General features: G+C 46.9%; 1 protein-coding gene across 3 annotated transcripts in view; it reads right to left on the bottom strand.

The window, feature by feature from the left end:
• ASTN1 (astrotactin 1) overlaps positions 1-23,530 on the bottom strand; it is a 349,784-nt gene that overhangs the window by 100,808 nt on the left and 225,446 nt on the right. For all 3 annotated transcript variants that reach the window (XM_070474036.1, XM_070474037.1, XM_020879725.2), the window contains exons 9-12: positions 17,550-17,624; positions 11,069-11,206; positions 10,410-10,560; positions 1,692-1,858 (exon numbers count right to left, since the gene is read on the bottom strand). In XM_070474036.1, coding sequence (XP_070330137.1) covers positions 1,692-1,858; positions 10,410-10,560; positions 11,069-11,206; positions 17,550-17,624 — 531 coding nt within the window. The remainder of the gene's footprint in view (positions 1-1,691; positions 1,859-10,409; positions 10,561-11,068; positions 11,207-17,549; positions 17,625-23,530) is intronic.

Below are 23,530 nucleotides of genomic sequence, written 5' to 3'. Positions count from 1 at the left end.
GAGTGCTAAATATACATGTGTACCAAATTCTGATGAAACAGTAAAGAAAAGTCCAGTTAGGGACCTACTGCATGGCCTAAGCAACAGACTTGACTTGAGACCCACAAAGGAATGAAGGTTCCCGCTCAGTCTACCCTGAGCATCTCAACAACTTGCCCTTTCCCCCTGCCCCAACCCTACCATTCTTTGTGCTCATGGCTGCACGTTGCTGCTCAGCTGGTCAGTCGTGTCTGATTCCGAAGGACTGCAGCACGCCAGGCTTCCCTGTTCTTCACTATCTCCTGGAGTTTGCTCAAACTCCTGTCCATTGACTCAATGGTGCCATCCAACCATCTCGTCCTCTGTTGCCCTGTCTGTGTGAACCACTGTAAACTCCTCTGAGAGGGAGGAGAACAGACTCCATATCCTGCTATGTCTCCTACATGTGACATTTAAGTAGGTTGTCTGCACAGAGTGGCTGCTCAAACATGTTTATTAAATAAATGAATGCAATGCAACTTTGGCCACATTTACTTCATTAATTGAAGTGGGTCAACCATAATGATACCATTATGGAGGCATTAAAATTGAGATCAAGCTTCCATTTATGGAATGGGATTTTACAAAAAAAACTAAACGGGAATATTGCTCAATTGCAAAGAAAGAAAATAAAATGAAACACAATAAAATATCATTACTAGTCCATTGAATAATCTCATGATTATTATTCAAGGCAGGCATTGGCTTTTAGCAACAATCCAGCATAGCTTTAATACTATAAACACTGATTTGCATTGCAAGCCTATTGGATTGTGAGATCCTTGAGGACAAGAACTACATGTCCTTCATCTTTGCAGCCCTGTGGCCGGCATGGTATGTGGCATAAAATCAGTGCTCTCCCTGACAGGCAGGAGAGACAGGGAAGGGGGGGGGGGGGGCGGGTGAGCTGGAGGAAGAGGGGGAGGAAACCACGGCTGCAGAAGAACAGGCCAAATCTTTACTTACTTTATAAATATACCATGAAAATATTTTTAAATATAATTCCAGTCAGTGGTATAAATTTAAATTTTGAGGGAACTGCAGAATTTTTGAAAAACCAGAGAGGGCCTGAATTCTAGAGTTGATCTTCCCACTTAGCGACTCCCCAGTCTCGAGGGTCTCAACCTCACAGGTGCATTACTTAGTTTTGTCATCTGTAAAATGGTGTGGCATCGCCTGCCCTCATGGGGCGAGCCTCAGAACAAATGACAGGACCAAGCCGCTCCACAGGAAATGGCTTTTTACACTGAAGATTGTCTACGTCTGAGGGAGCATGGCTGCCCCAACTGCTGGGACTTTGGCGGCAGAATTTAACCATGCCTTCACTACCCTCTTCTTTGGTAAGTGATTAGCTTTACACAGTCTTCCCCAGGTTTTTGGACCACAGCATCCTATTGTCACAAAGCAATTAACATTGCACCATGAAACACAGCTTGGAAATTCGAGTGTAAGCTGGCAATGATTTAGGGGTCATTCCCTCGCTGTCAGTGCTGACACGAGACCTTCCCTAAGGCTCCTCCCAACTCTGACTTTAAAAATGCTCCTCTTCCAGTCCTGAAGGCGGTTTCCTCAGACCCTAAGGGCTGGCCTAGGTCAATCAGTTCTCTGTGATTTACTTTTCTGAAGTCCCACATCCTGGCCGGTGGGTTGGCCTCGAGGACGGCTCGACTCACCCACAGAACATGAGGATGTTGTACAAGGCGGGGTCGTCCGGAAAGGGCGCCATCTGCTGCAGACACAGCTGCTCACAGCCCCCGTTGAAGCCGTCAGAACAGTCCACCCCGATGTGGCGGTCGTAGCAGCCGGAGCTGTCCTTCATGGGGCTGAGTCCGGAGGGGCACTGGCACAATCAGAAAGCATCCAGACAGGTAGGTGAGCCAGGGGCGGGGTCCTCTGGGAACCAGAGTGTAGCCACTGATGCCTATTTTTAGCACTCAGACTTGACACTGTCAACACTGGTAAGCAGTGCATGCATTTCCCACTATGCTGGACTCCCTATAAAAGCAAGGGACCTATTTTGACCTCTCGCTTCTTCTCTCTGGGCACAGATCACACACATCTGCATTAAAGCTGATCCCTCCAAGCAGGCTGGAAGGGAGCATGCTGGCAAGACAGTGCCGAGGTGCCCCGGCCTCCCAGCTGGGCCTCAGGCTGGCAGGAGAGTGGAAGTGATGGGCCAGAACTAAAATGCATTCGAAGGGATTCCTTTGGGCAAGGGGCAGGGAGTGCTGCTGTTTGGACTTTGGATTAATAGGACTTTATCTTTTACATTTCACAGCACTTTGTCAACGTTGGTAACGGATGGCAGTGTTGGAGAAAGCGGACTGAGTCAGGGCTGCGAGCTGGAAGAAGGAAGTGGACCTTCTCAGTGACCTTGAAGGGAGGTTTGACGGCTCTCCTAGAGACAGTGGCTGCACTTGTGATGTTCCTGCCTCAAGGATGCTCTGGGGAAGACACACAGTCAAGGGCATGAGCTCAAGAACCCACAGGGGCCACATTTGGGTTTGGGCTTTATCCCAGTTCCCTGGACACTCAGGGTAAAACGTTTAGCTTTTTCTACACTACCACGTCCTCCATAAAATTCTCACGAATGACAGCAAAGGAGGAAGAGATAATCGGTCAGGTCCCAGGGAGGACAAAGAGGCTTGGTGAGCAGTAGGAAGACTCACAAGGCACCCACGATAAGCCAGGCAGTGGCCAACATTCCTACACCTTATTTACATAAGTCTCACAGCATCCCACAAGGGAAGCAGGCTGATCATAGACACTGGGGCACAGAAAGCTAGTGTCACATGGCTGATCACAGGAGGACCACACCTGAAACCCAGGTTGGCTGGCTGTGGAGTCCATGATTTGGTTGCACCATCACCACCTCACAGCACCATCAGGCTCTCATGCAACAATCACCGCAAACTGAACACTTACTAGTAGCTGGTGCTTTGTTACATGCATGTGCGTGCGTGTTAAGTCACTTGAGTTGTGTCTGACTCTTTGCGACACCCTGGACTGTAGCCCGCCAGGCTCCTCTGTCCATGAGATTCTCCAGGCAAGAATACTGGAGTGGGTGGCCATGCCCTCCTCCAGGGGATCTTCCTGACCCAGGGATCGAACCTGTGTCTCATGTTTACCTGCACAGGCAGGTGGGTTCTTCACCACTAGCACCACCTGGGAAGCCCATATTATTCTCATTTAACAGACCTGGAAACTATTAGCATTGCCAATTAATGCATAAACATCTCACCTCACTGGATTCCATCTAAAAGCCAATGGGTATTTTTTTTTGCCAACCCGCTTCCTCTGTCTATGCAATAGAGGCTGTATGTCTGCATTACAATTGATTCTTTCCAACAATTTGGAAGGAGACAGATAACTTGCCCAGGGTCCAGCAGTCTGTATGGGACAGAGCTGGGCAGGTCTGTCTAGATCTGACCTACTATCAGCTAGCTAACACAGACCTCCAAAACTGGAACCAAACCAAAAAATGCCTTTAAAAACTCAGTGGAACCCTGTTAAACACCGCCCCTCCTGCCCTGCTGCCTGGCTAGCTCCTTCTCCTGGTTGCCAAGCATTCTGGCCTAGTAGCCTGGAGCTGTCACAGGTGTGGCCCTGTAAACCCACCTCCCCGCCCTCCGTGCTTCCCAATTGAAGATCACAGCAGGATGCACACTGTTTGCTGACACTAATTCTGCAATTTCCCAAACAAATGCCCCCCACCCCCACCAGGGGCCTGCCAGGCTCCCAGCCTGGTCCATCCCCTCTCTCCCCACGAAGCCAGCTGAGTGCTGGAAGGTGACAGCATTTAAAGATGCTTCCAAGGGCTTCCTCATGCCGTGCAAACCCGGATGTTTCAGATGATGGTAAACAAGCAAATGAGGCAGCTGAGGATTGCACCCCACATTCTGTTAGCCCCCCCCCAACTCATCCACTTTCTTGGCCACCCAGCTGTTAGGCCAGATGTGGCACCAGAAGGGAGCTGGCTTCACCGCTGTGAGGCTGCCCAGGCATGGATGTGGGTACTGAAACATAGATGTCTGATTGGAATTAAATGGGCTGCACCGGTTGCCACGAGTTCTTTCTTTTCCTTCTATGAAGCTTGAGAAAAGCCGTCAGAGAGACAAAGCTGGTGCTCCTGTTATTCCCACCTCACGGGTTTCAACCCTGGTACCAGCTAGCTCTCTTGGTCATCAGCCAGGACTCCCCATCTTCTCAACCACTGGCTTTGTTTCAGAATGCCCCATCAAGTGTGATGTTTGACAAAGATGTCACCAAAGAAACCCGAGTAGGCTTTGTTCCCGAATGCCCCAAACCTGGCACATGGGCATCTTGCCAGGCCCTGGTGTCAGATAACCATCGCTGTGCCACACTGGACCACCTGATGTTTACACTTTCTCAGGAGATTTGGAAAGAAGACAGAGTTAGTTGCCTTGTCCAAGCTGGATACTCTTTTTTCCTAAGCAAAGCTAAAAATAATAATAACAGCTATTGGAAATTAAGCAATTCTATGCACAGAACAATCTACATAAATTATCTTCAATCCCAACTACACAATTAGACTTTTCCCCCCTCATTTCATAAAAGAACAAACTTAGACTCTGAAGGATTAAGTGGTAACTTATTTAAAGTCACAGAGGTGGAAAATGGCAGAATCAGAATTTGGACCTAGTTCTATCTGACCCCAAAGTTCAGTTGTGTCTCTTCCACTTGGCCATGCTGCTTCTCAAGTGTCAAAAAACCTGGATGTTGGGATCACTAAAAAATAAGTCAATGTGTCAACAAAATAAAGGAATCCTGCAGATGTGCTGTTTATCTGATTGTCTTAAGCAACTCCTAGAGTACATTCTGGAATCAATTATGCATTTGTAGATTCAGTCTGATATTCTCTCTCTCCTCTTCTCTTCACACACACACACACACACACACACACACACACACACATGCACACACACACCATATTATGGGTGCATATATTTATATGACAAAACACTGCAAAGCATTCAAAGCAATGACCATGAAGGCAAGACAAGATCCTCAATCACTAAAAAAGATGCAATTATCTTTACTGCACTGTAACTTACTTGGGTTGCAGTTCAAAGTAAAACATTTTTGAAAGATTTCCAGAAAAAAAAAAAAAAGCTGAAACCATAAATAGAGTTTTCTTCTTAACCCTTGTTGAACCAGAACTCCCATCCCCAAGGAGTCTAATCAATCAAGTTTCCCATGGTATAAATTTGCTTCTGTTTTTGCCTGAATATTTTTTGTGCTGTTGTCATCACATTTTGAGATTCTCAAAATTTGTATGTATTTTGTAATTAGCCTCCAATTGAAATATAAATTTTTAAAAAATGAAAAAAAATCTGTATGTAAATACAATGCAACTATAGGCTCTAAATCATGGCCTTTTCCTAGAAGTCTTTGAAGCCAGAGACAAGTTGTCAGGAGAGAAATCCTGCCTCCAGGAGGAGTTTGTATTTTCCCTCTTCAAGGACTGGCTGCTCTCTTCTGGCTTGTGGACAATCCCTCCACTTCCTCCTTAAAAGAGAACTGCCTGGAGACTTCCTTGGTAGTCCGGTGGTTGCGAATCCACGCTTCCAATGCAGGGATGCAGGTTCGATCCCTGGTCAGGGAATTAAGATCCCACATGCAGTGCATAACAGTTAGAAAGCCCCTGTGCCGCAGCTAGAGAAGCCTGTGCACCACAACGAAGATCCTCATAGTCAAAATAAAAACAAAAGCTTTCTTTAATTTAAAAAAAAAGAGAACTTTTTGATCAGGGTTGAGCCTCAAGGTCAGATCTTAAACCATCTTTGTGCATAGGTTACATTTAGCAGTCCCAGGAAGAAAACTCCATTTATTATGGCAACAACCCTCCCCATCAAGAGGGTCTAATAAATGAGCTCATATTTCAGTGACCCCTAAAATATACAAGGTTAATCATCTTTCACAAGATGCTCATGGCTTCTTGACTTATTACTGGTCTAAAGCACAATGTGCTAATGAGATTAAAATGATTTTCCCCATTCAACTCCTTTTCTTCTCTGTCTTTCCCCTCTGTTTCTACCAATGCTTTATGGTTGATTAATTACTTGGGAGTCTAGTCAAATCTCACTCAGCCTGAGACACACACACCTCAGTTCCAGACTATGAGGTGGAGGCCCTGTTGGCCTGAATATGACTGATGGACATGGGGTGTCTTCAGGGTCCCTGAGAGAAGAGGAACCACTTTTTGCAGCTGAGCCTGCCTTGCCTTACCTGGATGATTCATAAGATACACAACTACAATTCCTACTCAAAATAGGCTTTTTTTTTTTTTTTTTAACAACACAGCAGTCTTATTCCTCTCGTAAATAATGATTTCCCTCGCTATTTGATGGGGACATGTAAGCCCAAGCCATGCAGGACTTCTCCCAAGAGGGAAAAGTTTGATGATGGAGTTAAATTTATATTTCAACATCCTGCCCTTACTTCTCTGGAAGCCTCTGAGGCAGACCCTTCTGCTTACTGTCCTACAGAGAGATGGTCATCAGTGATGGTCTCTGCACAGCTGTGGTCCAGTAGACGTGAAATGACACATTTCATGGGAAACCACTGCAGACAGCAAGTGGACAGAAGGGCGGCAGGGTCGCTGGGTAATTCAAAGCTCATTAGAGTATAATGCTCTGGCAAGGAAGGTCATGTGCTCAATACACGAGAAGCGGGACAGCAGACCTCTTCCTTCCAAGGCCACAGTCTGCTCATCTCCGCATGTGCAGACACCTCCCGAAGCAGGAGGCATTTGTGGGGGGGGTGGGGCACTGTCAGGATGAGTGTGAAGATAAGGAAGAAGCCTTAGAGTGCAGACTTTCCATTTTATAGTGTTTTTTTTATAGTTTTATAGTGTTGGAAATCATTTTCAAACTTTCAAATAAAGTCTTACATTAAACCTCAACAGGTGGGCTTGATAAGAAGGAAGATGCTCTGGTTCGAGCTGGGAGAGAGGAGACTGGTGTTTTACCCACCAAGGCTGCCCCAATCTCCACTGCTGTCTCCAAGGATGTCTGTGACATAATCCCCGGGACCTGTGACAAAAGGGGCTTTTTAAGGCTCCTGAGATGAGGAGATGACCCTGGATTCTCCAAGCGAGCCCAAGGAAATCACAGGAGTCCTTAAAGGGGAAGAAGGAGGGCAGAAGAGAAGATGAGCTACAGAAGAACGGTCCGGAAAATGCAATCAAGCTGAGTTAAAGATGGTGGAAGCGGACCATGAGTCCCCACATGCCTGCAACCTCTGGAAGCGGGACAAGGCCAGGAACGGAGCCTCCAGAAAGGAACGCAGCCCTGCTCTCACCCCGGTGTGAGCCGAGTGTCACAGAACTGGATTCTCACCTGCCGAGATAAGAAAACGGCTGCTATTCTAGGCCATCAAACCTGGGGTAACCCGTCATAGCAGCCACAGGCCACTGGCACAGGCCCTCTGCAGGATGCCCTGGGGCTCCACCAAACAGGGCACCGCACCCTGTGCCAGGCAGGTGGTAGCCACTGCTCCCACACACCATGGCACAGGAAGGACAAGGGGAAGCAGTGAGACCCATTGTCCGCGGTGGTGGGGGGTGGATCTCTGCTCGGGGAACCATTCCCAGCAGTCCTGCCCATGGAGTGTGGTTTGTTTTGGAACAGAGCAGACTGAGGTTGGTACAGGGCTGTGCCTTTCACGGGCATTTGTTTCCTGTCCCCAGAGACTATATAAACAACAGGGCAATTAACTGGGTAGCAGTTAACCCTGTGGGAGTCCATGCATAGCAGAGAGACGTGCCCTGCCTTCCCAGAAAGAAGGAAGGTTGAGCAGTGAATGTGGACCAAGCCCACCTGTGTTCAGTGGTTGAACATGGTCTCTCCCCACATCTGTCCCCTTTCCAGATCCCGTCAGGGCCAGCGAGCTCTGAGTGCCTCTGCTCCTTTCATAAGCATAAGCCTTTCTGGGGAAGCCTTTCAGCTCAGCGCCCAGAGAACTGAATGCCAGGGCTGCTGCGGATGGAGAAGAGGAAGGCAGCCGATTCTCCCCCAGACTGCAGGTGCCACAGCTGATGCCCTTGTCCCCGGCCCACCTCCTGATGACACAGGGCCGCTGTGCCAAGACGACGAGGCTTTAGGAGGGTGCTGCTGCTTGGTGGAGTCAGATCAGACTCAGTGTCCAGCGTTCTCAGTAGGATCACGAGATTATGAGGTGGTCAGCTTTCAAGTTCCAGCCTTCCTGCCTCAGGGATCCTGGGCTTCACAGCCAATGAGAAACAGTCACTTGAATGGGCCTGGCCCCCTCCTCCCTCCAAGAGCCACGTGGACCACTGACTTCAAAGTCTTATGCTAATGCCAAGTTCGGGTGTAATTGGGTGACTTCTCAGTGGCTCCGATTCGCAAATGCAGCGGCCCTACAGCAAATGCATATTCATCGGAACTATTCCTGTGAGCTCCGTCTCACAGATCACAGAGTCAAAGGTACAAAAATACATCAGCACGGCTGTATGCCAAGTGGAAGGGCCTAGGATCACCAACAGAAGGCAGCTGACAGGCAAACCCCGGGGGGCTCCGAGAAGGGGCAGAGGAGCAGGACGAGAGGGGAATAGGTCCATGTGCATGTGTGTGTATGTGTGGGCACGCTCAGACTCACATGTGTACACAGGTGCACACACAGGGTTTCAGCACTTAGAACGACCCACCCAAGAGAGCACTGAGGAAGGAAAGGTGAAAATCTGGATGAGGAAGTGCAGATTGAATAGCTAAAAAACAAAAAACAACAACAACAAAAAACAACAACAGCTGTCCCAGCTGGGAACTCCATCAGACAGTGAAACTGTCTCCTGAGGGAGCCAGTTGGGAAGCTCATTGCTTAAGACAACTGAAGGTGGAATAGGAAGCTAGGGGAAGACCCGGGACATCCACTCACTCCTGACTGCCTCTGGGAGACACGACCTAAAGAGCACTTTTCTTTGTTTCCTGGTAGTCTTCTCTGCCTTCTCTTCTTTTTGACGGACTGGCCAGGTCCTCCACCTCCCTGCCCCTCAGGTCTCTCTCTTTTTTCTTTTCTTCATTTTCTGTCCTCCTCAGGAGAATCAGGCTCCTGTCAACTGCCGCCCAATCTATGAAGTCTGGGATGGGGGGGTTGGTCTCAGGGCTGACAGAGTCCCACTCTGGACCAAGCACATATCCATCTTTGATGGAGAACAGCTCCCTGAACAGAGCAGGTGCTTAGAGACAAGGAAGTGGGGGTGTGTGGAGGATGGAACTGGCCCAGCATCCTCTCAGCTTGCCCCTGCTCTGGGTCCCTTTACAAGAGCACAGCTGTCAGACTGGGAAGCAAGATGAAGCTTATATCCTCCCAGAGCTGGAAGCTCCCAGCTCTGCCTGGAAACACTGCATAACAACGCGTCTCGATGAATCACCTCTTCCTCTCCTTCATGCCAACTTTGTGTACAGCACTCCTGTCTCTCTTCTCTGCCCCATTCCCTTTCCTCTCTGTGAGGACTGCATCATCCCATCCTTAAGAGAAGGGAAGGCTGAAAACTGATAGTAGTGTTGACGGGCATGGAAAAGACCAAAATAAAGACACCAGCAGTCAAAGACTTGCCCACCTGCTCCTGTCTCCATTCACCTACGCGGGTCCACCAGGATGCACATCCATGGCACGGGAGAGCTTAGTCCACTCCAGCCCAAGCAGTCTTTGTACGTCATAGCATCACATAGTTTACACTTCGCTAAAGTCCATGAAGTGAAAGTGAAAGTCGCTCAGCCATGTCTGACTCTGTGAGACCCCATTGACTAGAACCCATAAAGCAGGAAACCACCTTTGGTGGAGCAAGAGCTCACTGCCATAGTTTCAAAGGGGATGTATTTTTATTGTTTCTCTGCCATTCCTGGCCTAACTTACTTCTTTTATCATTTTGGACTTAGGTAGGTGTCTTCTAAAATTTCCTATTACAGTCAATGTAATTTGACTCTAAACAAAGGTAGGCTTCTTCTAGAATTTCCTATTGTAGTAAATACAGTCTATTTCCTATTGGAGTCAATATTTTACTACTGAGCAGTTAATTGGTTCTCAAATTGTTTGAGGGTATCTTTCACCAACTAGAATGCAAGACTATAAAGAAAGAACCATGCTACACAGTTCATGACGTTTTCTTGGGATAGTTACAGTACACACAGTAGGTGCTGCATAAATATCTCTAGATTCAATGGTTGGTAATTAGCTCCTTAGCTCTGTCAAAAGAAAATTCGTAACATAGACTAGACAGTAGTTAAAGCTAGGGAGGAAGCACTCTTGACCCTCTGCTTTATTCCCACTGTGTTTCCACCTCTGTCTTCATTGTGTCTTATCCTGAGGCCCCGCTTTCTGAAATTACAAGCGCTACAGAGCAGACGTACCACGCAGCCGGTGGAATCCAGCTTGCGATCTGAGATGCAACGGAAGTTCTTACTGCAGCCCCCGTTGTCCTTGCTGCAATCACGGACTGGTCCAAAGGAGTCTAAGAGAACCTCCAGGCTGTCGAAGGAGGACGAGGTCATCAGCTCCTCTCTGTGGGAAGAAGTGGCAGGAGGTGGGAGGAGGTCAGGGGATGCCAGAAGCAACAGGTAGCTTCACATCTCACATTCCTGTCTGGCCGACCAGATCATGTCTCACTCTCTCTCACAAATATTCAAGCTCAACCAGAGTCAGAGTCTTGAACTAACAAATTATGGACGTTCTCCATCTCTGGGAAATAAGCCAAGGCAGTAACACCTGGTCAAAGAAGGAGGTCTAAACTCAGGCAAAGAAATTAACATTTTATTGCCTGTCAGTCCTGAGGGGCCGTAGAAAGTGCTTACAAACTCTCATTTTATGTCCTCTCTCGGTGCATGAGCCTTGGGGTGTGCAGTATTGACCCAGATAGAGTAGATCTTGGCACTGCGTCTGGGGAACCGGAAGGCAGGCTGCCAACTTCTCCTTCCAGCTCGATTTTCCCCAGCGCTCGGGACCTTCAAGTAGCTTCTCACTCCGTCTCCCAAACCCAGTGGGTGCCTCAGGGCCCTGAGGCTGGACTCACCTGACCTCCACCGCATCTTCCATCACTGTCATGTCTGTCTTACACTTTGCTGATGGGTTGATGGCCAGTTCAGCTGGTGGAATCACAAAGCTTTTGCTGAGCGGCAGCCACATGCCCTCCCCAAGTGTGTAGGTGAATCTGCAGGGACACCCAAAACCACCTGGTTAGGGCTGGGGGATAAACGCCACTGAAGGACCTGGCACGCTAACTCCAGCTGCTTCCTTCCCAAACCTTGCAGTCCTCTCCAAAAAGGAGAGCGTATTGCCATTTTATGGATGAGATCATTGAGTCTGATGGAGGCAGAGAGGCCGACCCCTGCTCACACATTCAGACCATTGGAGAAGTCAACGTGCCATCCACTTGCCAGATGTTAAAAGTGTCTCTTCTTCAAACCATAAGACATCAAGTTCCAGTTTCCTTCAGATTTGAAGCTGGGCTTCCCTGATCTTAAGTCAGATATAACTGGAAGCATTTTAATTGAAAAGACATACCGGCCTCCCACCACTCCCATCCCTCGAACTGCACACCCACACTGGTAGCGACGCTTTCTCTCTGTGCCTGGAGGAACCCTACCAAGGAAAGGAAAGAAGAAAACTCCCTTTTTCTGGCTTCTGTGAGATGGGAGCGGAAACAATTGAAGCCAGGAGCCTCCCAGGGGGAGAGAAGAAGATGAACAAGGCAAGCCTAGATGTATTCTCTGCTCTCTCTCTACCCACACCCCTAGCTAATGGCGCTAACCCTCTGGAGGCAAGGAAGATTTTTTTTTTTCCTATAACAAGGGCTAAAAGGAATAAAGGAATCAATCAGCATTTCACGGGAGAGCTTAAGGAATCCATGAGAGCGTATTTGTTTATTTATTCATTCATTTGATTTCAAAGGCATTCAAATGCTCTGTGTTCACAGTCAGAAATAGTCCCTGGGATAAAAGCCAGTGTGGGTGGGATATCACGAGGCTGTGGCAGTCTGGCGTCCCCTTCCCACTTAATGGGGAGGGTGGAACAATGGAAGGATGCACACAATTAACCAGAACCAGCACTGGCTCCATTAGCAGGCTGGTCGCTGGGCACCACTGGAGGTCCCACTCCTTTCTCTCCCCTAACCCACACGCTCCCCTCTCTACCACCGCCCCCATCCCCACCCCCTGCGGCTCCAGGTTTCCTGAGATGCTAGGAAAGCAGACTGATGACGTGAGACCTTTTATGAGACGTGTAGCCCTGTCCAGGACGCGGGCCACAGAGGATGCCCACCGACTAAGGCTCATGAGTTACTTAGTAACTAAGCCCCATGCTTTTTCACCCACTCCCTGAAGGACGGATCTGGGTGGCTGAGGAGCTGAAAGAAGAGAAAGCAGGGGCCCAGGGTGGGTGGGGGGCAAAACCGCTGAGCAAGTAGGTTTCGGGCAGGACTGGGGAGGTTTCTCCCTGGTTCCCAACCTGACTCTCAGTACCCTACTTCTCTGACCTGTGGGGGCACACCTCTGCATTAGGCAGCATTGAAATAGCAGAGATGCTTTTTGCGCTGAAGGAAGCACTCAATTCTCCCTACCCATGCGAACCAGAGGCAATAGGTGGGGTGATGTCTGTGCAGGGAGCTGACTGCACCAGATGAGGGAAGCGCACTATTAGGGGGACAGAAGAGGAGACCCACCACCCCACTCCTCTGTGCACCAGATGAGGGAAGCGCACTATTAGGGGGACAGAAGAGGAGACCCATCACCCCACTCCTCTGTGAAATTGTGCCTGGTGAAGTTGAAGACATGCCAGCTCCTTCACACACACTCACACACACACACACATGGAGCTCCGCTCCTATACACACACACACTCATGCTTGTGGAGGGCACGTGGCGGGTGTGTGCATGTGCAGGAGACCTGGGTTCAGTCCCTGGATTGGAAGATCTCCTGGAGGAGGGCATGGCAACCCACTCCAGTATTCTTGCCTGGAGTCTTCCATGCACAAAGGAGCCTGGTGGGGTCACAAAGAGCCTGACATGGCTCAGCGACTAACCCTTTACTTCAGACCCACAGAACTCCGTCCACATCTCCAAAGATGTCAGTCTCCAGTGGCTTCTTTCACACCAAAATCGCTTCAAACTTTCTGTTCCTACAATGCGATCGGACTATGGCTCCTAAAGTTGTCCTGATTTTCTCATCTCTTTGCCTTTGCTCTTAATACTCCTTCTTTCTGAATTTCCTTTCCTCTCCTTTGCCAGACTCATTTTAAGACTCAGTTAAGGCCCCACCTCTTCCTGAAAGCTCTCCAGGGCCTTTACACCCCTAGGCTGAGTAAAGGACTCTCTTCTGCACATGGCGCCTTGTTACCCCGAGACGCTGATCTATACCCACCTTTTCACATGTCCATCACTATTCATACAAATATTCTCTCTTGGATGGCAAAGGACAGTTCTTTGTCATCTTTGTATTCCCCACTGCCAAACATAATTTCTGACCCAGGAAGGCCACTCCATACATATTTACTGACTGAGCAACAGGAGATTTACTTATGTTCTTTAGTTTGAACAGGCTGCTAGCGGATATAATCCCAATTTCCCAATTTAAAGATAGAGGTGGTGGTGGAAATTCTTGTTCATTTAAAACAGGATATGGGTTAATCGCTGGGTTTGAATACATTTAATGGTTGAGATGGATCTGGATTTGATAGAATAAAGATCTTCCTCAATGCACAGCAGCTTCTGAAACATGACACTCTACCAAGTTAATAAGAAAACCTCCACTCTCTGGTAGGGTCAAGGTGAAGAAGTCCTGTAGGTGAAGCAAAGTCAGGTGTGGGTAGAGACTAACATTTATTGAGAACTTTCTAAAGCAGGTGCTCCATAGGGCTGTCATTTATCCTCACTGCTGCCCTCTGAGATTAGTCATTTGCTCCCATTCTACCAAGGCATCGACTAATATTTTAAAAAGTTTAGCGGCCTCCCAAGGTCACCTCTCCTTAAGTGGGAAAGATGGGCGATAGCCTGATTCTCAAGTGTTGCTCACAGCCGTTTTCCAGCCCATGTTGGCTCATGCCTATGAAATTCTGAAGTTTTCTTTCATCTGCAAAATCTACTAAGTGACTCCAAAATCCAAATATAGAACAAACTGTCAGAGAAAAGCTGCATTCTGAAATCTCATCTGTCCCTCATCCATGTGGATTTGGCAGGAAGGACTTCAAAAAGCCACCAAACAGAAGTTGGGTGAACATCTGGAATGCTTTCCCAGGTTGGGCCTTCTCGCATGACAGCTAGTGGTGACCAGCACAGTTGATGGCTCAGCTGTGGCCTGAGCCCTGCACGTGGCCCCGTCGAACTGGTGCTTGAAATTTCTATCCAGAAGCAAATGTTTGCCAGAATGCACTGGACGGAATTAGCATGTGCTCTCACTGTGGCTTGGCATGAAACATAATGTGGGAAAACTGAAAAGTCGCTCTTAGCCTGGCATCTCCACCCTTTCCTAGAGCAGGCCCTTCCAGAACAAGGTCTTATTCCAAGGGATACAAGTACACACTTGGGAGGAAGGTCTTTGAGAGAGAAATTTGGTCTGTACTCACCCCTGCCACCAGAGGGTCTAGTGGAATGGAGAGACCCTAGCGACCATAGAAAGGCCATCTTCAGCACCAGGAAAGTTGGCTAAGGAGACTCATCGTGGAGGCTCAGGGTTTCCCTGGACCCTTTGAATCTAGCTTGGACCCCTCCCAAGGCATTCTTTGGGATTACAGATTACTAAGGTTAAGTTTCAAGGTCTTTTCTCAATTTGATTAGAAAATACTTGAAATGATCATCTACAGATATTTACTGAAAACCTACTTGTTCAAAGGACTTCCCTTGTAGCTCAGTTGGTAAAGAATCTGCCTGCATTGCAGAAGACCTGGGTTTGACTCCTAGGTCAGGAAGATCCCCTGGAGAAGGAAATGGCAACCCACTCCAGTATTTTTGACTGGAGAATCCCATGGACAGAGGAGCCTGGTAGGCTGCAGTCCATGGGGTCGCAAGAGTCAGACATGACTTAGTGACTCAACCACCACCTATATGTTCAAAGGGCTTCCCAGGTAGCTCAGTGGTAAAGAATCCACCTGCCAATACAGGAGATGCAAGAAACATGGTTTCTATTCTTGGCTTGGGAAGATCCCCTGGAGTACGAAATGGCAACCCACCCCAGTATTCTTGCCTGGAAAATTCCATGACCGAGCAGCCTGGTAGGCTACAGTCCGTGGGGTCGCAAAGAATCGGACACAACTGACTGAGTGCACACATGCTTGTTCAAAATGGTGTGCAAGATTTTAAATATTTAAAACCATAATGGGTACTTCCCTCCCTTCAGGAGGACAACCATTTCATTGGAGAAGCAAATACACAAATTAAAAATAAACATGAAATAACCGACAAATACATATTAAAGTCAGTATATATACAAATTAGGAGGTGGAAAGTCATTGTGGATTGATGCAATGGATTGGAGAAGCTTCAGGCCAGTGTTTCTCAAGCCCAGGTACAGATTGGAATTGCCATGGTGGTTTTACAAAACACTCATGCCCACTGAGACTCTATATCATATATACAATCTATATGTCAAGACTCTATATCATAAGTGAACAGAGTACCAAGTAAATAGTCATTTAGCTCCTTTAAGAAATTGTAGTCACTGACCAGATCACAGAATTTTCCAGAGTGGCCACTGGTAATTGGTTTACTCAGATCACAGAAGGTTCTGATTAAAATTCTAAGTATATGAAATAAGGAGATCATGACCCAATGTTCTCACCTGAGAGCCTATTTACTGTGATGTTAAGGATCAAAATGATTAATCGCTTATGGATTAACCCACCGACTTCTGAGATAGTTGACCGCATGGGTCAAACCACACAACTGACTCCCTCTGTCCTAAGTAAGTATCACATCCAGTTGGTATCTAACAAACTTGAACAGATGGTGCTTGTGGGGATAGAAACACGATTTTTGTGCAGGTTCCTCTAACAGCAATTTCATGGAGGCCCTAGTTTTTCTGACTTTTAGGGGAGCGGGAACTCATCCATGTTAATCAAACCCCACCAGACTCCCCATCTGCCTTATCTTTATCACCCTTCGAAGGTCCCAACAAACAAGCAGTAGGAAAAAGGGAGGAAAGAAAAAAGTCTGCCCAATAATAAATCATTGTTGGAAAGTTTAAATGCTCGAGTCATAGTCTAAGGAATACAGCTGACATCTCTTGCAGCACAAATCCTCAAAAGCCGCCTGTGGCCAAGGCCATTAATATGACCTAGCCTGTCCCTGGAGAGACAGTTGGAAGAGAAAAGGGCAGGGAAGGCTCCACGAGAAAGCAGTTCTGTGAATCTGCACTCCCAGCTAGAAAGGCGCTTTAGGAGAGCGCAGCGGAGGCCGAGCCCGGTCTATCTCAGGCAGAGAGAAGGAACAGGAGAAGCTGAGGCAGAGGAGCCAGCTCAAGAAGGCAAAAACAGGAGAAAGATTAGCAAGGCTGGGACTGGCTGATAGTGGGCGCTGGGGCAGGGGTTTGGAAAGGCAGCAGGGAATAGGCAAGTCTCTGTACACACCCTCTCTGAGTGCAGTGAGCAGGAAGCAAGCTTTCTCTTTGCTCATCATTCCTCTAACATGCCATGCAGTAGTTCAATGCCTCCTCTGACATCAGACACTTGGGCAAGACTATTTATGCCTCTCCCAGAGGACTTGTTCATGAAGGGAAGTGCACTCATGTCCACACGGGCAGCACAAGCACAATCTCTGGCACTAACTGGGTACTCAGCAGATGCACATTAAGTGAAAAATAGACTGACAGAGTAAATGGAAGATACAGTCTTAGCCTGGAGATAGACTTGTGTTCCAGCTAAGGTCTGGTGTGAATTAGACTTTATGAAAATCCCATAGATCATGGCTGGCACCCAACTTCCTCTGCCTGCTGACTTGTCTATATGTACCATTCCCAGGTACGTAAGTAGAAATTTGGAGAGACTGGAAACATCCAATTTGATGAGGAAGGTGGTAGAATAAAGAAAACAATAATGAAGTATGGCTGAGAAAGGACAGAGGTAGAGGTGGGAGGGGTTCGTTCTGAACAACTTAAGGCTTTATGTGGAAGGTGCAAATTAGATGCAAAATGGAGAGGCAAAAACTAACATTAATTGCTTGTTCTTTGCCAGTTTCCTTGCTGGGGGCTTTCCCTGCATTATCTCATGTGTTCTTCACAACAATAGAGCCTGGCATGCAACGCAGTTCTGTTTAACAAGTGTGGAATCTGGGGGTTCCAAGAGTAGGGGTTCCAGAGCAGGCAAGGAAGGAAGCCAGGACCTCAACAGAATCCATTTATCCTTCACACACTCCACGCTGTCACTGGATGAAGGGGAGCAAGCGTTCCTCTTACTGGGAGGGTAGTTTCCCATTTTATAAATTACCACTAGGAAAGAAAGTTCAGTGGGAAGTGGGACGTAGGGCCTGCATATCCCTACATAAGCACAACCTTAGACAACCACTTACCTGAATATTTTATCAGAAGGCTGTTCTCCCAAAACCAGGTCAAAGCCTCGCTGAAATATTGTGTAAGGCCAAGGCCTGAAAGGAGAAACAGCACGCAATTAAAGTCAATCAACAAACATTCCTTGAATGTCCACTCTGTGCCTAGTATCACGCCAAGGTTCTGGAGACCCAAAGACAGAGGGGACCTAGTCCGGGTTCTCAAGAATCCTACTAATGTGAGTTCACAAGACCCAGAATGCTGGAACTCAATTAAGAACAGTATCAGTGCAAAAATCACTATCCCACCAGGAAATTAGAATTTAATAGACATGACAACTGGAACTCCACAGAGAGAAAAATTATAATAATGTCATAGCCAGAATTTATGGCCCTTCAGATATAGATTTAACAGATCCTTAGCTTTGTCTCACTGAAGAAAGAGGAGGAGTATGATTTCTTGGAACAACTAAGCCTCCGGAATCAGACAGTTCTGGTGGTCAAACTCTGTTCTGCTGCTGAGTCAGCTGTTTGTCTTTGGGTGATTATTTGCCTTGTTGAGTCTAATTTTATCACTTGTAAAAACAGGATTGTTAAGAGTGGCTTCATAGATACCGTGAAGATGAAGCAAACCTTTTAGGCCAAAGCCACAGCTCACATGGGGTTCTCATCATGCTCCCTTTCCCTCAAAATGACATGAAGGTTCTGGGTTTTTGACAGGTTCCAGATGGTTTCAATCATCACAACGTCACTCATTCAACCAGAAACAACTATGGTATTTTTGAATAAGACTTAACTACCTTCCCTGATGGCTCAGATGGTAAAGAATCTGCCTGCAATGTGGGAGACTCAATCCCTGGGTTGGGACAATCCCCTAGAGAAGGAAACGGCAACCCAGCATTCTTGCCTGGGAAATGCCATGGACAGAGGAGCCTGGTGGGCTATAGTTCACAGGGTCGCAAAGAGTCAGACACGACTGACTAACACTTTCTTTTCACCAGTCTCTCTAGTGAGCAGGCTTCCCAGGTGGAGCGTGTAGTAGAGAACTCACTTGCCAAATGCAGGAGACTAAGAGACAAGGGTTCAAGCACTAAGCAACTAAGCATGCACACACATCCTAGCATTTGGAGGTCGCATATACTAGAAACTACCAAAACTTTTTCAATAGCATACATCTCTTTGCTAACCCAGTTGTCCAACTCCCAAATTATTTACTCCTTCAGGCAAGACTTATAAAGCCCAAACTTGTTTGGATACTAGGTATGGTATGCACAAAGTGACCTGGGCCCTTGCTCTCACAGAATATACAGAGTCCATGTATAACCAATCATACCAACCCAATAACCTAACTACTGAAGATTTCACTGCAGACATGCCTTTGGCTTTCAAGGGCTACAGAAAGTCAGAAGAATAAATCGACATAATTATTTGGGACTAAATCCAACACTAGGAATTAACCCAGTTGTTAATGGTATCAACAATAGAGGGCATTTAGGGAAAATTAGGGCAGTTCCCCTTGAATGACACAATGACTGCAGGATATTACTGGCATTTAGTGTGTGAAAGTCGCTCAGTAGTGTCCGACTCTTTGCAACCCCGTGGACTATACAGTCCATGGAATTCTCTAGGCCAGAATACCGGAGTGGGTAGCCTATCCCTTCTCCAGTGGGTCTTCCTGACCCAAGATCTTCCTAACTCAGCGGATCTCCTGACCCAGGAATCGACCCGGGGTCTCCAGCATTGCAGGCAAATTCTTTAGAAGGCATTTAGAAGGCTAGAATAATGCAGTGTTTAGGACAGCCCTGCATGACAAAAAATTCCCCCAGGCCCTGCAAACTTTTGAATGTCTTGCTGCACATTTACATAGGTAAAAACCTGCTTATTATTATCTCAGCCTAGATGCTAACTCCATTTACCCACAAGCACAAAGCAGCTTGTACTGATTTAATATAAAATGAATTGCCTAGGTGTATAACTACCATGGAAATTAAGAGAAGATTATACAAGATTACTTAGAAATTTTACCAAGATTTGTTCATAATTTTGGAAAATCACATCATTGTTTGCAGTGCTGCTCATGGTCTTTGAATCACCAATTCAGCATGTCTATATCAATCCAATTGCTCTTATATATATTGTGTATTACATATTACTTCACATTTTATATTGTGGAGAATCTACATTAGGTGCAAATGTCTGTCAACTTTATTTCTCCTATTGTAATACTGCAGAGAATTTATACATTAAAATAGCTACATTACTATAAATTATTTATTATCACTTCTCTTTTAATTACTCTTACCATCTCATATTATTTTAACTTTTTATTTATTTAGATTTTATTATATGTAATTTCATTTAAAGATTATTAAAGAAAAGAGTTAAATTTGTCATAAAATAGGGTGTTGGGTCTGATAGGGTTGAGACACCAACTTAACCCAACCAGCTAACCAATTAACTACTTGAAGGAATTGGTAGTTACAAAGTGAGGCCACTGGGTCTCTATAAAGGAGTGGCTGGGATAAGTGTATTCCTTTTTTATGCTCACTATTATAAATGCTTTATTCCTGGAATTCAACTTAGAAATACCCTGAAGCAACTAGAATTGGCTCCAAAAGGTATCCAAACACCATACTATTAATAACCCCTGCTTCAAATAAATAGCCCACGTGTGTTTTTCATGTTTGTTTTGTTCATTGGAGGTAAACCCACAGAGCGGGGTTTGAATCTGATTCTTTTTTGCTGAAAAGTAAGTGTGGCTTAAGAGCAGCTAAAAAACATGTACTAATTCAAGAAAAAGACTAAAAATTAGGAGGAAAAAAATGTCCCGTCTGATCCTAGATACCTAGAGAGGGCAATAAAAAGAGAAAAGGGACCTGCAACTTTATCTCTCCTTTGGACAAAATCATATTTTATTTACTATCAGTTGAATAATTTTAAACAACACATGTTTTGCCTTCAAGTCATCTCCAGTACTCAAAATGGGTATAGTGTGTAATTAGAGTTAATTCTTGGCATGATTCCTCAGTTGTTTGAAAATATATTTTGAGGAGCCAAATTTTAGACTAGCATTGATTACAGTGTGGACAATTAACTACATAGAATAATATAAATAAACCTGTATTCAAGCCACGGGTAAAAATCAGTGAGCCCAGAAACATTGATTAAGCGCACACTGACATGCTGTCAGGTAGTCAGGGCAAAGAGACTTCCTGCTCTCAAGAGTCCTGAGTGTCAAGAAAGGCAACTCAGATGCGCCATCTGGACCCCACCCTGGTCACAGGGACAGGCAGCGGGACACAGTGGGTAGGACGTGGGTTCTGGCCTGCCTATTGCAATTCCAGCTTAAAGATCAATTGCTATGTGACCTTGACCAAGTCCCTTAATCATTCTGTGTCCCCATTTCCTCATCTGTGAAATGAGGCTGAGAGTAATAATTTTATCAACCTGGCAAGGCTGTCATGAGGTGGAACTAGTTACTATGATTAAAGCCTTCCGAACAGTGTCCGGCATTCAGTGAGTGCCATGTAAGTGAAACGTACTAGTTACCTGAATCCAGTACAAATACTACAAAAAGGAGGTTCCCAAATTTTTAATGAGGAAGCAGTGTCTTCCCTTCAGAGGCAAACACAGTACCACACCAGGCTTCAACTCAGCTTGTAAATGTATTTGTGTTGTCTGGAAAGGAGCCAGTGATGAGTGTGGGAGACAAACCCCGCTCCCACCTCCCACCCCGGCCCCACTTCACGGGGACTGTATAGCACTGGCCTGAAATGCAGAGAGGAGAAGGACGCGCTGTGAGAGGGGGAGAGAAGTCAGAGAGTCTGCAAATTGCTTCAGCGAGGAAGGAAAAGAGAATTGACTTATTTCCTTCCCATGAGTCAGGGATGATCTGTCAGGGAGATGGGGATTCTTATTTGATTTATTTAGCAAATATTTATGGAGGGCCTATTGTGTGTGAACTGTGATACTAGGCAACGGGAGCTGGCATAAAGAGATTCTTGCTCTCAAAGGAATCTATAGTCTTTCTGAAGAAACACACACACACCCAGACAAATAGCAGGGAATGAGTAAAAAGCAGGAGGAACGGGACTGGAGCAGATAAGCTAAGTGGTCCTGGCAGTGGCAGATCACTCACCCTGGGCGCCGGGTTGGGGGGGCGGGCTGGGTGTCGGCGGTGCGTGGCGGGGTAGCAGAGGGGAGCCTGATGCATGTGAGTGGAGAGGCCACAGGGGGCCACCTAGGAAAAGGCAGGGTGAAGTGACGAAGTATGTGTGCTCAGTCGCTCAGTCATGTCCGACTCTTTGCAACCCCACAGACGGTAGCCTGCCAGGCTCCTCTGTCCATGGGATTCTTCCAGCAAGAACACTGGAGTGGGTTGCCATTTCCTCCTCCAGGGGGCCTTCTTGACCCAGGGATCGAACCCAAGTCTCCTGACTCCCCTGTATTGGCAGGCAGATTCTTTACCACTGAGCCACCTGGGAATCCCTAAGTGATGAAGAGCTAGACCTGAAAGTGCTGAAAACACTTAGAGCTGAGGTACCTGAGACCAACTGAAAGAGGAAGAGGCCTTTGCATTAGGCTTTCTGCATGTGAGCCCAAGATACATACCCATCTCTAAGCTCAGATGGAAGCTGCCATGGGGATGCCCGGCAACAGGTCTAGAGGCCCTAAAATTGTCCTTCTTCTCTCTTTCTCACTCTATCAGACCATGTTTTCAAAATGGCTCATGCACACGGTGGAGACTTGGCCTCTCATAGCTACGACTCATGTGTTTACAAGCTCAGACCACAGACACTGCCATCTATGGAAACAATAATCCATGGAAGAACTGCTTGATCCATCTCAGATCATATGAGGAACTCAGGCCAGTCTCTGGGGCCAGGGAAGCAGAGGCATCTAAAGAGCTTCAACCCTCATTCGGTTTCCAGGGCTAGAGCTGGGAGGATGGGAAGTGTCAAACAAAATGATCATTTTCACCTCAGGTTCCATCCGCTCATGGTGGCAAGAGCTCGGCCTCCCACCAGGAATGGGTGGCATTACAGAACAGACTACGCTGACATTAGTTTTGTGAAGAGAGTACCCACTCGGAGACCAAGGATAGCATCAGGCCAGATGCGGGGCAGGAGACGGAACACCGTAGTTGGAAGAAAACCTGAGCCTTTGGCTCCAGCTTAGGTAATGTGGCCTGCAATACTCTCTGTCTTGCACTGGGCAACCCAGTCACATCTTGGTTTAGGAAAATTAGCAGAATTGGAAGACAGAATAGAGCTTGTTTGTTTGTTTGTCAATATCGCCAGTCTGACAAATCAAGACCCTGAAGATGGTCCTCCTGGGTGGGCAGCTACAGGTGGCCTAGATTCAGGGGCCTCTCGGGCCAGCACAGGAGCCATCTGGGGTTTACTGCCTCGAGCAGAAACATAATCTGCACCACAGAGGAGCCCCAGTGTCACAGGAAGACATCAGCCACTGGGCCACACGTGCAAACTGGATAGGCTGAGAGCTATTCATAACCTCGTCTTTGCCTTTTCTTCTCTGCCCTGTCTCACATAATACCAAACATTAGCCTCTATGCAGAGGCTTCATTAAGCACTGAAATTTCTAAGCTTTCAGTTTCTCTCCTCAATTCTTGCTCCTCTTTCCCAAGACACATCAGCTATCGCAGGGATTTTTCCTTTAGTTTTTTTCCTTCTCGTTAGCCCAGAAGTAGGTCATGGCCTTGACTTGACTGGTTGCTTGGGCATTCCTTCTCCCATGTAGCCTAGACCCAACTGTGTGAGTGGAATCCAGCATGGCCAGACCGATGGGATGATCCCTTCACATCTGTTCTCCTAGGGCACCTGTTCCACCTCTGCTCTGGATAAGAGTATTTTAAAATTTGCTTTTTGATTAAATGCTAGTCCCAGCTTTCCGGGCTTCCCAGGTAGCTCAGTCAGTAAAGAATCTGCCTGCAGTGCAGGAGACCCAGGTTCGATCCCTGAGTCAGGAAGGTCCCCTGGAGAAGG

The sequence above is a fragment of the Odocoileus virginianus genome, chromosome 11 (assembly GCF_023699985.2).
Source record: "Odocoileus virginianus isolate 20LAN1187 ecotype Illinois chromosome 11, Ovbor_1.2, whole genome shotgun sequence".
Taxonomy (NCBI): Eukaryota; Metazoa; Chordata; class Mammalia; order Artiodactyla; family Cervidae; genus Odocoileus; species Odocoileus virginianus.
The sequence above is the reverse complement of the archived record's forward strand: the minus strand, read 5'-3'. Positions and strand labels throughout refer to the sequence as shown.